The sequence below is a fragment of the Vigna unguiculata genome, chromosome 3, assembly GCF_004118075.2.
Source record: "Vigna unguiculata cultivar IT97K-499-35 chromosome 3, ASM411807v1, whole genome shotgun sequence".
NCBI lineage: Eukaryota > Viridiplantae > Streptophyta > Magnoliopsida > Fabales > Fabaceae > Vigna > Vigna unguiculata.
In genome coordinates, this window is record NC_040281.1 from 48,685,590 (window position 1) to 48,701,646 (window position 16,057).

Genomic DNA, 16,057 nt, shown 5'->3' on the forward strand with positions numbered 1-16,057 from the left:
TTAATTATTTAGTAAAGAAGGAAGAAACGTGTAGGGATGAAACAAAAAATAGTTTTGTTGTGTTATTTTCAACTAGTCAAAATACTTTCCACGTTCTTATCATTTCGTTAATCCAAGTCCCTCTAAAAGGACACAGCTCAGTCTTTAAAACTTTAGAAATAAGTAATATATATAGACTAATTTCATTTGTAATTAAAATGTATTAATTACTTTGGGATTCATTCAATTTATAGTGTGCATTCACATTATTTTTTAGTTCAATCTGAATAATCTTGAACTCACCCATATCCACCCATGTACACAATTCTGGTCTCTTCCGGTAGAATTAATAATTTTGTTTCAAATAAGACTTTTTTAAAGATTTAGCTTTTAATTTATAGGCTTAAATATATATTTGGTCCATATTTTTGTTGTTTTTATTCCATTTGATCCTCATTTTCGTTTTGTATTCAATTAGATATCATTTTGGTCAATTTAGTCATTTGCACTAACGATATTTAAATAGTTAATGTTTTTTAACAGTACATGTCACGTGTCAGCTTCTGATTTTTTGGATTTTTTTTTAATTTTTTTAATTTTTTAAAATTTTTAATTTCAATAAAATTGTCCACGTTTCAAGTCACAATTGTGTTACGTGTCAATGCTAGTGCCACATACTACAAGAAAATGCTTCATTAGTAATCAATTTTAATGACCAAAAGTTGTTAGTTACTATAATTACTAATTTAGATACAAGTTTACAAAGTAAAAAAATTATTTGTTATTAAAATAGTTACTATTATGAATAAAAAATTATAATTGGTCACTAAATTAGTTTTTAAAATTAGCTACCATAGTTCTGGCTACCAAAGAAATCTAGTCACTAAAAATTAGCTATCTAAGTTTTGGCTACCACAATAACTTAGTTACTAAATTGGTCTCTAATTAATTAGTGACAAATTTAGTGACAAATTATAATTTTTTATTTATATTAGTGACTATTTTAGTAACCAATAAATTTTAATTTTGTAAATTGGTATCTAAATTGGTCATTATAGTGACTAACAACTTTTAGTCACTAAAATTGGTTACTAATAAGACATTTTCTTGTAGTGACATGTCAATTTGTGATTGTATTATAATTCATTTTAATCTTTAAACTTTAAAAAATAATAAATATTGTTTTACGTATTATATCAAACAATTGTAAATAACGTATAACAGAATTTAATTTAATTAAATTAAAAAGATTATATATGTTTATTTTAAAATTTTTGAGAGCTAAAAGTTTAAGATAAAAGCTAATTTTAATTTTTAACTAAAAAAACATAGCCTTCCATCACGATTCTGAGCATGCGTAACACAACACAACACTCCAAAACGCGTGTGACCTTTCTCTTTTCTTAATCTTCAAATCAAATCGAATACACTTCCAAAAATTAAATATTTCAAATCATCTTCTTTTTCTTTTTATTTCAAATTATGCGTAACACAACACATCAAATGATCTTTTCTTTAGTGGTCTTTGTAGACATCAACTTAAATGTTTTCATCTTTACCAAAAACTAAATTATTTTTTTTCTATCATCTAGGAGGAGTGCATACAACAACAAAAAATTACCGTGAGGAGAAAGTTAAAGTAGAAAAAAATCATTTAGTCTTTTATTTTTATGTATTAAATTTGTAAAAATGTTTGAATAGATGGAAATGAAATTTAAATTTAAAGTTATACGAAGATGATTGGTGATAGATATTGTCTACACGGACAGCACTATCCTAACTAACAAAAAGAAGAACAGTCTCTCGCGTCTTTAGTTGATATGCTTTATTCTTAACATCACCAACAGAAGAAGACAATAATTGATTGTAATCACAACTTTACACTCCAAGTCATTTTTTTTTTCTCTTTTAGGATGCTACCTTATCTTCCAATTATTTTAAATATTCTTTATATACATGACTTTCAAAAAATAGTCGTCAGAATTAGATTATAATGCACATAGACTATGAAAACATTGAAATAACTAATATGATATATTTTATTTTTTATTATTATGTAATGAAAAACTGTATAAAATAAAATTATATATATATATATATATTGTAAAATAATTGTAAGACAATGTAATAGAAAATGCGGCAGTGTGGTGGGCATGTTCTTGAGTTAAATATGTTTTTGAATTTTTAACTTTCAGCAAAAATTAAAATTATTTTTTTCAGAAATTTAAACTAATATAGTTACTCATCTTTCATTGTTAATATTGATATAAATTACTCATTCTTTTAGACACATTTCTTAGTTAACATTGATATGTCAAACGGAGTCAACAAACTCAAATATTATTCATGAAGCACATTTTAAACATCAAATAAACCTAACAAAATTTGGTTAAAAAGAATAAATTCATGCTTTTATAGAGTTGAAGGACTAAATTGGACCAAATTTCTTATGAGACTAATTCCAATTTTCACTTAAAATTAAAGAACAAAAAACATATTTAATTCTTCTTATAAACTTCTAATAATTAATGCAATATTGTTTTTCTAAAAAGTTCTAATAACAAATCATTATGTAATAATATAAACTACCTAAAATTTAAAACTAATCTTTCGAATTATTAAGTTTTATTTGCAAAACTAAATTATCTTAACAGATATATAATAGACTCATTAATTTAAATAATAGTTGTAACAACACTATTTTCCTAAGCATCCACTTAGTGATTATATATCATATTTTAACACTCTAGTAATATCACTAATTATAATTAAACTTAGTTTATTGGAGTTCTTAAACTAGAAAACATTGCATTCTACAAATGTGATCAACATAACTCATAACTAAAAAATGTAAACTAAGAACTTAATACAATATTTTAAAAGGTTATAAAAAACATTTAACATATTTCTATACTATTCCTTTAGTGACTTGTTCAAGCTTTTCTACTATCGCCATCAGCTCCTATATTTGCTTCATATTTAAAATACATCATTGCAAAAGAAAAGAAATAAAAGACACCCACAATTGCAAGGATAAGCTAATTATTACAGAAATAAAATCCAATTTAAAAGATCTATAATTTTCATACAAAAATTGTCAAAATAAATCTTTGAGATGTATAAAATAAAAACCAGCCAAACATCAAACTAAAGAGTAACTCAATATTCCGGAAGACTAGTGTATTGAATGAACTTATGAGACTTTGCACCTGTCATACTACACATCCTCTTTTCTTCCTTTACAACTTTTGATCACGGATGACTCATACATTTCACCTAGTACTGACAGGGTTAACTTCATTAGCTCCATAAGTACTTCATGAGCTTGATCCTCTTTCATATCACACCGTCTACCAATTGAAGCTTCCTTCGACTCTTACCACCTAACCTAGTTATCTTTCTCTATGTGACGTTAAACACTAGTAAAGTCAAGATGATTAGCATTTTTCCTTGGAAATAACTAATTTGACAACCCAAACACACTAAATTTTTACAATTACTCATATTATATAAGCATAACTCAACATAACCATAAGCATAATTGGTGACATACAAATAAACTATTTAGTAACATATAAACCGTTTCAAATAAAAAAAGAATTTCACGACATTATAACAATCATGCATGTAAACATACTACTTTCTTACAAAAAATATAATCATCGTGTCACATTCAATACTACATTATTCAATGCATGCTCCCATATCTACTCTTTACACACCATAAGAATTATCAGTTTAAACATGTCTCTAATTAATTCAACAATTCTACAAGAATCACTATACCACATCAAATACATCCCATCTTTCAAATACCAGCAATAACTTCACTATAGCATCATCAAGGTCACATTCATTGCTCATTTTTCTTATAGGTCAGTTCTTCTTTAACCTCTCCCCTTTATACACTGTCATGTTGTCAATATTTCTCTCATAACTAATTAATGTATTTCAACAGTTTCCCACCATCATATATTTATACTTTTAGAGTTCAAATCAAACATGTTTTCTCAAATTTTCATAACATTCTCTATTTATAAAATACCATACTACTAATATTATGATCAAACTCACTCTTATCACGAATATTCTCAACTTTACACAAACAAGCAGTCACATCATTTGTACCACAATTTTTGAATTTAACTATAAAACATTAAAATTTTCAAAAAGATTAGTTTCTCATACTTCAAAGAATAAGCCTAACACGGCCTAACACTCTTCTTTCCTCACACAACTCCCCCACTTACGATTATTCTAGCTACACAACAAAAAGTTTGATCAATGATCAATGTATGATTTTAGAACTACAACTAGATTTAGTTTCACCTAGAAACCAAAAAGATTAAATACAATCCAGAAAAAAAATTACATGTATGAGAAAAACAAATTTGCTCTACAAAATAAATGACAAAAATTTAAATTTAAGATGAAATTGATCGAGGTACTTGATAGACTGTTCACAAAGATCGATTTTATGGTCTTAGATTGTCAAGAAGATAAGGAATAATGTTAGATTTTATAAGGAAGAAGGGAAAAAAATAACTTAGATTTTCTTTTAAAGACGGAGAAGGTTATTCTGTTATAAAAAACCGAACTATATTTTTTAATGAAATAAAAGAAATCCTTTCTAATATATAAAAACAAAATATTTATGGGTTCTCAACAATAGTTATATTTTTTCATTGATTTATAATGTAAGGTGCATGTCTATTATTTATGTTAGCTTCTTAAATTATCATTTAACCACTCGTTTTAACTGAATTAAATTGGTTCAACTTTGTAACGAAACTTTGGTATAATACTTAAAAATTTAGGTGAGAGTTTTTGGAGTTCCCGAATTCTGTTCATATCTAAGAAGGAAATCATGAATATTGTTATGATTCTTAGAAACGATGAAAATTTATTGATAACAACAATTTTTAGAAGTATATATATATATATATATATATATATATATATATATATATATATATATATATATATATATATATATATATATATATAATAAAAAATAGCGTGTTTTTCTTTTATTAAGAATACTTTTTAGCACATTAAACTATTTAAAAGTTTGACCAAAGTTTTTATTTTAATTTAAAAGAAAATTAGATTAGTCTTCTCTCGTGAGAATTATTTTGAAAGAAACTTACAAAATAAGATATATGTTCTCGAGCAACGTTGGCTCCTAAAAATGTTATTTCAAAGAAATAAATGAAGCATAAAAGAACAACTCTTTTAAATTTTAGAAAACTAATTCTCTTTCTCGTATTAAAGCTTTACTTAAAAGAAAATTTTAAAACACCTTTTGACGTTGCAGTAGTTTATGTAAATTCGTTAATATAGTTATGTGGATAAACAATATCGATATTTTTTATTTAATTATATATTTTATTACCTAATCATTATTATTTTATAATTTATTATCTATTATTTTACTATTTCATTATATAATTTACATTTTCACGTGTATACCATTTCATTGAAGATAATGACATGTCATGTAAAAAGATTTAAAAAATAAAACAACATAAAAACAACGTTAATTTATAATTTTTTTAAAAAAATTATGGCATTTTATTACACTGTTACATAGTTTATAGACCGATAAAATCCATAAAAAACGTAATTAGTAAAATTTAAGAAATATGATAATTGAAGAGTGAAATATAAAATTAAGTTTGTTTTTTATATACACAACAGAAGGCGAGAAGAAGGAAGCATCCAACCTGGTAAATGAATGAGAGTATGATGCAAGACACGTGGCAGCGGCTGATCCTGATGATACGTCACCCCACTCGCACCCCTTCACCCTTAAGACCTCCGACACCAGCGGGTCATTTTAAAACGCCACTTCAACACGCTTTTCTCCATTTCTCTCTTCAATCCCCTCACCCATCTTTCTCCGGCGACGATCAGATTTCGCTCACTCCTCTCGCCGGCTACTCCTTACTCCTTCCACTTCCGTCTACTTCTCTCTAATTCTAATCGTTCCCAACCTCGCACCACCATGAATCCCGAATAGTAAGTGCATATTCTCCTCACTGCTTCAATTGCGAAAATCCCTCTGCGAATCGTGTTTTGTGTTCGTTTATCAATTAAGCTCGTTTAGATCTGAAGTCGTCGTCGAGCGGTAGTGTTGAATTTTGTATTTGTGAAGTGTTGTTTCGGTTATTTGAATTTTGTTTTACTGGATCGTACTTCTGGAAACTTCCTCACTGATTAGATCTGTTTCTTTAGACCATAGATCCGTTTGCACGTATTCAATTATATTAGAGCTAATTGTGAAATGTTTTTTTCTCGGATCCGGCTTAGGACTTCTAAACGTTTTATCTTAATAATAGTCTTTTTGTAATGATGAAATAACTGCAGAAACTGGGTCAGTATATGCTATCTAGAACAAGAAGCCAGCTTGTTCGTTAGTTGAAGATATGTGAATTCTAAGGACTAGGTTGGTGGTTGTGACTTGTAAATTTATTCTAATTGATACCTTAGTTTCTCTCTCTCTCTCTCTCTCTCTCTCTCTCTCTCTATTTTTGTCGCGGTGATTAGTGATGTTGTATTCTAACTAAGTATCGTTATAATTTAATTCTTCTGTGATGAAAAATCCTATAGATAGATCTATGAACTTGATAGTTAAGCCATCAACGGGTGGTCCTTCCTAAAATAAACAGATTTATAAATTTAGAGGCAATTTGAGTTGATTCTTGCTGAGGCCATAAATATATCAAGCAATCTACTAGAGTAATGCTAAGTGGTCTAAACTTTATCGAAAAAACTTTTGACTTTTGTGCGAAGTTAGTGGAGTTTATCTGGATTTGAGTGAAGAAGTATTGTACAAATCACGAGACAAATTTAATTGTAAAGAGTAGGCTGTCGGTGCATGATTCTCTCTATGATTATTATAAGTGATGTCCTATACGTGGCAGCTTCTATGCTACCTTTCAGTATTATTGGTCATGGATAGACAGTTCCTTAATAGTAATACTTTGCTGTCTTTGATTGGAACCATGTTTTTTGCAGCGATTATTTGTTCAAGCTTTTGCTGATTGGAGATTCTGGTGTAGGCAAGTCATGTCTTCTCCTCAGGTTTGCTGTAAGTTCTGAGCATCTGTCGTTTTTATTATTGTTTACATATTTCCTTTCTTATTTTTGAATTAATGAAAAGAATTTCAGTATTCCAACTATTCCATTTCCCTATATTTATGAAGGTCCAAATTTTATGAAATATTATAGATGCATGCTCTACATATGGTGTGAGTAGTATTATAACTTTGGACTCTCTGGTTAGAAATAAATATACTGTATTGTGTGTGTTGGTGGAGGTTGCAGTGCTAACCAAAAGTTTACATTGAATTTGTTTTAAGAAGTGGAGGTTACCCTGAATATTTTTTGTTGTGAAACAGGATGATTCATACCTTGATAGCTACATCAGTACCATTGGAGTGGACTTTGTAAGCATTTGTATTCAGCATTAACCTAATCTCCATTTTATTTTCAGCACAAATATGTAACTAATTATTTACCACGCCCCTTTTATAGAAAATCCGCACTGTGGAGCAGGATGGGAAGACTATTAAACTTCAAATTGTAAGCACATGATCTTTGACTTTAATAAATGCTATTTGTGTGGTGCTTTGCCTTTGACACAAATTTATTTGCTTCTAACGTAAATGTTTTCATGATTATGTGTCAATTTGTTTTCTACTTCTAAATTACATCTTGTGAAATTGTCTCTTGCTCGAATACTTATGTAAATCAATTTGAGTATGCTTAGAAAAAAATGCTCAATCTGAGTTATCACTCATGTACTCAAGAGTCTCTTTATTTATGCTTAATGTAATAATCATGTAGTTCATTTGCCAAGACTCTCAATCCGAGTTGTTTTCTATCACCAATTTTGTAGTAGGTCCGTTCAACCTGTATTATTTGAGGACTTAAACCCGTGAAAAAAGTAGGAAATTATTTGTTTAAACACCTGTCCCATTTATCTGGGATTGTTGCTTTACTCTATTTTGTAATTGTTGACAGATTTTTCTACATTTTTTTTTACCATATAGTGGGACACAGCGGGTCAGGAACGTTTCCGGACAATCACTAGCAGCTACTATCGTGGGGCTCATGGCATTATTGTTAGTATTTTAAACTGGTTCTCCTTCTTGAGTTAGTTTCCTTTGGTTCTTTGGAAAGCATTGTTGTAATCATGTTTTCTTTTTCTTTTTTACAGGTTGTGTATGATGTCACTGACCAAGATAGCTTCAATAATGTTAAGCAGTGGCTGAATGAAATTGACCGTTATGCAAGTGAAAATGTTAACAAGCTTCTAGTTGGAAACAAGTGTGATCTTACAGCAAATAAAGTTGTGTCCTATGAGACAGCAAAGGTGATACTTAATTTTAAATTGTTTTATTGTGTATATTTCGCACCGACATCTGGTGAAATTCTTACTTTTGTCATTTTGTCTAATGTTCTGAAGTTTGTGCTTTGTGCTTTCTGCTATCTTTGAAGGCATTTGCGGACGAAATTGGAATTCCGTTCATGGAAACTAGTGCCAAAAATGCAACTAATGTGGAGCAGGCTTTCATGGCCATGGCTGCTGAAATTAAAAACAGGTCAATAAAGGACCTCTTTTTCCCTTCCATTAATTATTGTTATTCATTTTGTTTTTAAAGATGTGGACTTAAATGAAATTTATTAAGTTCCTTTAATGGGTAGTGTTGAGCTTGATATGATCATCTCTTTGGTTGTTTTCCACAGAATGGCAAGCCAACCAGTGAACAATGCCAGGCCTCCAACCGTCCAAATTCGAGGACAGCCAGTGAACCAGAAGGCAGGTTGCTGCTCGAATTAGAGACGAAGTATTTGTGATTTTAGACGTTTATATGTGTCTCAGTGGCATGTAAAACTAGCTTTTCACATATTGCTTTTATATGAAGATTGTTCCTCATGATTTACTCCTTATCGTTAAGTCGTTGTTAAAACTTCCATTCTTTTCAGTGTATTTGATTTAAAAAACATTTGTACAAAATTAGGAATATTGGTGAATAGCAGTATTTGCCTTGTTCTTTCTTCCATGCACATTCACCTCATTTCAATGGCTTCTGCATAGATTGTTCTCACTTGTCTCTCTCTAGGGGAGTAGAATCTTTTCTTCATTTGCATCCACTCTTGTAAGTCTACCAATAAAATAATAGAAAACTGGATTTTATGATAAAAAAGTTTGCTAGTTATTGGCGTTTTTCTTTTCCTTTTGCTCTTTTATTATTCTGTTTGTTCTCTTTATCGAGTATATAATAATTTTAGAAATAAAATGTGATATTTGAAAAATATGCCATGGTTTCAGTAATTGATTGAACCATGAGAATAACATCATTAAAAATTTATGATGATGTCTCCTCGCTGTCCTGACAGGCTGACAGTAAAACATAACGACTTTCCAGGTCTTTCCCTCTGGATGTCGGCACACACATACTTTCAGTTTCTAAATGAAAAATATTTGTACACAAAAAAAAAAAGTTGAACACTTAATATATTTACAAAGAGAATAAAATTAATAAACTTATAGAATATATAACGTTATAAAAAGAAAAAAGAAAAATATAATAGATATCTAAAATCAAAGAAAATTGATAGGTTTATAAGGTATATGTGATAAAAAGAAAGAGAAATAAAAATAAAAATAAATGTGTAATAGATTACAATTGCTCTTTTCTAAATTAGGACTACAGTGTCATTGCATTGCCATTTCGTTGGAATATACAACTTGGAATCATGTTCTGAACAAGGAACAAGCTATTACAATCCCTAATAAGGCACCCATACCTGACCCCAATCTACATTCCTCGCCAACAACCTACCATGGCTGTCCCATACCCAATTACATTGTCTTGCTTTGTGAATTTTGCACTCTTTATAGTTCATGCATGGTTAACAGAAGAGTTTTGTTTAACGTATCTAACCACTTATTTACTTATTTATACCACTAAATTAGACATACATGTTTTCCATATTCCTTTCATACTTTAGCTGTTTTTCTATTTTAGCCATCATTAATGTAGTAAATAATTAGGATTTATTAAACAAGAATAAATGCTCCTTTGGATGCTACTATTCTCTTCACTATTGAAAGTTGCCTGCTTGCTGTATATTATAATATGTCTCGAAATTGCTCAAAACTTTCCCATTTAAATATCTTGGGTCTTAATATGTTAGTTTCAATCTAACCATTGACACAAGACTAATATTTTGGTAAATAGATGTTTATCTAGGATTTAGAGAGATTTAACTGACCATTCAAGTGCAATGTTTAAATCTATTCTAACCTAAGTAACGGGGTTTACCCCTTATCCAATATGATAAAATTGATATTTCTTATTTTAAATCATATTTATCATTATTATTAATATCTATTTTTAACTTCTTAATTTTTTCATTTACTAAAAAAACAAAATTTATTCATCCAAAAAGATAATCGACAAAAATTCTAGTATTTATGCATTTAATAGAATTTTATCGCAGAGTAGACATAGTTGCTAGTAAAGTGTCACGTGAAATGGGATATGATATCATTTTCGTATTTAAAACTATATTCTTATTCCGATCTCATATTACAAATCCTTGAGTCCAAATTAGATATTCTTGAACCCAATCGATTGTTGATAAAGTACATAACCCTACTATCCATTCTCTTCTTTATATATATATATATATATATATATATATATATATATATATATATATATATATATAATTATTCTCTTAATACTTAGTTTCGTAATTTTTTGATTGCACACTCTTAGTTTATCTTTTTCTAACTGTTTGTCATATTATTATATGTTCACAAAATTCATTCACATTTTTAAGATACTTATGCTTTTATTATAATCTTGATTACAATTTTTTTTTCAAATGTTTATGTTCAAATGGTATATTATTAATTTAAGTGAATCAAATAGTTTTTAATTGTCACATCCCATTATTTCTATTCCTTTTTAGTATTTTTATTTATGATTTTTTTTATATGAGAATGTTCAATCCTCTCAATTTCAAATGTTTAATAACATAAATTTTTCATTTACTAGATTATATACATATATATATATATATATATATATATATATATATATATATATATATATATATATATATATATATATATATATATATATATACTTATACTTATCTTATATATTATTTTTGATCTTTAAATTTTGTTTCAATTGAAGAATTTTTTATTTTATTAAAAAAAATTTCATATCTCAACTGCTCAACTAGTTTAATACGTAAAAAGTTTTTCTAGATCTCTATGATCTTTTGTGCCATTTCCTTTAAAGGTGTATCAAATTGTTTATAGGTCACATATTTAATATTTTACTTTTTTCAATATTTTCAGTTGTTTTTATTTTTTATCATGTAAAATAGTTTTAATAATTTTTTATATAATTATTTTTATTTTCTAACTCATATAATTTTACTTCAGTAATTATGTAAATATCTTTTATTTAGTAAAATATTATAATTTAATATCATTGTCGTAAAGTTTGAAAGAGAGAATATTTATATCTAAATTTGTATTATTTTTAGTTTAATCATTTTTTTTTGTGTAATTTCATTTAAGTTTATAAATTTTATTATGTATAAAAAAAGAAATTTATTATAATTTATAGAGAGGAAGTAAACATTTGAATATTTTTAAACTTGAATTGTTTTTACTTTTATAATTTTTTAAAAATATTTGTGGACTTTATCAATTTTATTTCATCGACATTTTCACAATTAAGGAATATTTTGGTTGTTATGAAATTTTATTTACTTATAATTGCATGATATTTTATACAGTTATTTTACTTTATAGAATTGTTATTTTATACTTTGATTTAAAATTATATAATTATCATTTATTTTTATATATTTGACATTTAAAACACTTTTTATATTAAATATTTGATAATATACTTTTTAATATTAATTTTTACAAAAATTAATTAATTAATTAATATTAAACATAAGAAAATATGAGTATGATTGTGATGTAACTATTAGTTTGATCAAGACAAGAATGGAACAAAAATTTTATATCCATTATATTGGGAGATAAAATTAAAGATAAATATAAATTTTGACTTTAAGGATGGGATGGAATAATGAAATCCTTCATCGCCCCATCTGTTGCCACCTAGTCATTGTGCTATCGTGAAAACTATAACTTAAGAATAAGAATCCCTCCATGATTTCGGAGAAATTACACTTATTTTTTCAAAAATCAAAGAGTACAAACGAACAGGCACACAGCCATTTTTCTACACTGGAATCTCCAGCTTACACAGCCAAATTAGAAGGAAGACGTTTCGTTAACAACTCAGGAAAGAAAATAAAAAACTAACTGACAATAACAAACTATATCTATCCTTTATTAGTAATTTTTTTCCTATAATAAACTTGTAAAGATTTATCAAATACTGAGATTCAATAAAATGGAGGAAAACGAGAATGACTATTGCGTCATATATGTTAGTCTCTTTGTAAGTAGTATCTTGGCCGTTCAGACATACCCAGATAGGAGGAAAAACGATTCCCAGATGACTATCTATCGGATGGGTACAACTAACGCATAACTGAAAACAGAGAAGAAACTTACAACGGAATCAAAATTTTAGAATTTTTCAGCCTTAATATAGTAAGGCTACCAGGATCAGCAAGAAGGTAAAAAACTGCATAATGCTAGTACATAGTTAAGTATATTAGTAACAACATTGTACAATTCATTTCATTGAAACATGATAAGGAATTGATGACTCTGGAGAAATTTACTTTATGAGTATGTTATGTGATCATGTATTTCACAACACAACAGGAACAAAAGTTCTACTTGAAAACCAAAAAATCTATTCAACCCATAATTTGTACGGTAGAATAGTTAAATAGCAACTTCTGTAATTATTATAAGGTGAAAAAAAAAAAAACATTAACAGATATTACGATACTATAAAAATCATTTAAAAAAAAAAATATTATAAGAATGTTTACCCAAATAAGGCAAAACGGTCTCAGAACTTGCAGCATTAGCTATTGTCCTGGATTAGAAGTGGGTTTCTAATGTTTTCTTCCTCCATTATTCTTTCGTAAAATGCATTGTGGTCTTCATTGCCGCTCATGACATACCAACTGAGCCGATGAAAGATGGTGATTGCCATTGATTTTGGCACGGCTATGGTGGCTGCACGGCTATGGTGGCTTGTGGTGTAAGTAATGAAAATCGGGGTCAGGTGTAGGTTTTTTGGTTGTTTCTGGCTAAAAACATGATTCGAGGTTGTCCTCGTCCTGGTTTGAAGACGCTGCCGTTTGGTTTTGTGGTACATTTAAGTTTTAATCTCAGCAATTAATTAAACCTACTGTACTCTATTTTTTTAGTAATCTGCACTCATTCTTGCAGGAAAGAGCCGGAGAGGATCCCGACTTGAACAAAACTGGACTGCAGTAAGCAACTTTCCCCTCAGGGTTAGTTTCACTCAACTCCACCACAAAACAACCCATGCAGCCTTTGAATTTGGAAGTTAATACAGGTTGTTCTTTGTCTGTTGAGCCTACATTTGGGAAAACATTCATTTTTGGAGTGCCAACAAATAGCTTTCTCTTTAGTCAAAGACTGTCGAGAGACTGTAGGACTGATAAGGTGCCCATAAGGCAGCTAATAACAACTGTGGTTAAAAAGGACTTGGCGGTTAATTTCCAGAATCACTGCCAATTTCGTCATCTGGAAATTAAATGTGATGATACTGAAATCAAGAGCACTTATCTGAATCTCTAGAATAGTATTCCTTTGTGTATTCGAGAAATCAATTCGATCCAAGGTAAAGAGCATGCTTTGCTTTTGGAATAAAATAGCATACTCTTCAAATCAATATCATTTTGCTTACTTCAAATTATCAAGCTTACCAGTAATCCGTGCAAGAGCAGAATCCGTCCTTAAAATGATGAAACCTCGAGGTATCTCTAACTATGATTTCTCTTCCTTCTATAGCTGAAATGTACTTGGTTGCAGAATGACAATCTCCACAAACTCTCAAGTTTTTGAATACCCGGATTGGAACCCCTAATGGTAACTTAAGAAGTCCAAATGCAATTGCCAGTTTCTCACTATGCCATAAAAGAAGCTGTTCTTTCAGCTCCTCTCCCACATCATGCAATGCAAATTCAAGATCTGGCACATAACCAGCTAATTTCATTTTCTTCTCCAAGTCATTTAGCTTTGCATGTATAGAAGCCAATTCAGGGTGCAATCTGTCGCTTGATCTAAACTCATGCACCACACTGTTTATTTCAATCCAACTATATCCCGGTGTCTTGACAACATTATTTTCTTTCATTGATCTTCGGATCCTAGCAACATGGTCCCATCTATTTTGTGATGCATAAACATTAGCCAATTGAACATATCCAGTTGCAATAGTTGGATCAAGCTCGAGCAAATTTTTGGCAGCAAACTCAGCCAAGTGCAAGTTTTTATGGATCCTACAAGCACCCAGAAGTGTTCCGTAAATGGCAGGATGGGGCCTAAAAGGCATACTTTTTATCAAATCTACAGCCTCAGCTAGCTTTCCAGCTCGACCAAGAAGGTCAACCATGCATGCATAGTGCTCTGGTTTAGTTTCAATTCCAATATCTCTTACCATTGTGTTAAAATATTGGACCCCAAGATCCACCAGTCCTGCGTGGTTACAAGCTAACAATACTGCAACAAAGGTAATCCAATCTGGCTTCATGCCTTCATTTTTCATCTCATCAAACAAATGAAGAGCTTTTTCACCAGCCCCATGTTGGGCATAGCCAGAAATCATTGCATTCCAGCACACTACATCTTTTCGGGAAATCTTAACGAATAAACCCCAGGCGTCCTTTAGATCCCCACACTTGGAATACATACTAACCAATGAAGTCCCGGCAGTCGTATCACTACTCAATGGAGACTTACAAACTAACTGATGAATTTGCTTACCCAGCTGCAATGCTGATAAATTACTACAACCCAACAACACACTAGTCAAAGTCAAAGCATTAGGCTTAACTCCAGTTTCTAACATTATCCTGAATAGCCTTAGCCCATCCTCTGCCCTCCCATTTTCAACATACCCAGCAATCATAGAATTCCATGTTACCAATGTCCTCATTGTCATTTCTCCAAACAATCTTTCTGCCAGTTCAACCCTCCCAAACTTCATGTACCCAGTGATCATGGCAGTCCACGTGATCACACTCCTCACATCCGCAGCATAAAAACACGCCACAGCAGAATCCAAATCCCCACATGCCACATATCCTGACACCATGGCACTCCAAGACACGCAGTTTTTCTCTGGCATCACCGAGAACAACCTCTGAGCCTCACCCATGAGTTCAACCTGCGCATAACCCGAAATCATGGTGTTCCACGAAGCAACATCCTTCACGGGCATGCTGTCAAAGAAGCAACGGGCATCATGGACACCAAAATGATGCCAATGACACGCTAACATGATGTTATAGGACACAACGTTGGGTTGGGGAATTTTCTCAAACAGCTGGCGAGCGTATTCGAAGTGGCCGAGTTTCTTGGCGTAGGCAGCGAGGATGGAGTTCCACGTAACAGTAGACTTTACTTTCATGTTGTCAAAGACACGAACAGCGGAATCTAAGTCACCGCATCGAACGTAGCTTGTGATGAGCTTGTTCGATGCAATGATGCTGTTATCATTAAGCTCGCCTTGATGGGAGTGTCTGGACACATGGTGGTGACTTGGGGTGGCAAAAGTGATGTTTTGGTGTTTGGTTAGTGTTGCGAAGGACAAGGTTGGCAAAGAACTTCGCTTCCTCGTCCTTAATAAACGTAAATGAAACATGTATCAAAGTTCACTATGTTTGAGTCTTTTGTTCCAGTTTCACGTGAACATGGTTCCCATTTCTCATCAATCAGAACTTATAAGAGTAACACATTGAGGGAGAAAAAGAAGCATAAAAAATAAAGAAAAATAATTCCGTTGCCGGGACTTGAACCCGGGTCTTTCAGGTGAGAGCCGAATATCCTGACCAACTAGACTACAACGGA

The 16,057-nt window shown here is 30.4% G+C and overlaps 2 protein-coding genes and 1 non-coding gene across 3 annotated transcripts; 1 reads left to right on the forward strand and 2 right to left on the reverse strand.

Annotated features, from left to right (window-relative positions):
- Window positions 1-5,805: 5,805 nt before the first annotated feature.
- On the forward strand, window positions 5,806-9,194 carry LOC114178668 (GTP-binding protein YPTM2). The gene is made up of 8 exons (XM_028064708.1): window positions 5,806-6,000; window positions 7,000-7,072; window positions 7,383-7,430; window positions 7,519-7,566; window positions 8,037-8,108; window positions 8,204-8,359; window positions 8,485-8,588; window positions 8,734-9,194. The coding sequence occupies exons 1-8, from the start codon at window positions 5,987-5,989 to the stop codon at window positions 8,825-8,827; spliced, it is 609 nt and encodes a 202-aa protein (XP_027920509.1). The 5' UTR covers window positions 5,806-5,986; the 3' UTR covers window positions 8,828-9,194.
- A 3,545-nt stretch (window positions 9,195-12,739) lies between these two features.
- Window positions 12,740-15,888, reverse strand: LOC114177035 (pentatricopeptide repeat-containing protein At4g16835, mitochondrial). Its single transcript, XM_028062263.1, has one exon. It carries the CDS (start codon window positions 15,849-15,851, stop codon window positions 13,908-13,910), a length of 1,944 nt encoding a protein of 647 aa, XP_027918064.1. The 5' UTR covers window positions 15,852-15,888; the 3' UTR covers window positions 12,740-13,907.
- Window positions 15,889-15,984: 96 nt separating this feature from the next.
- TRNAE-CUC lies at window positions 15,985-16,057 on the reverse strand. The gene has a single exon. It is a non-coding gene; the product is annotated as a tRNA-Glu (tRNA).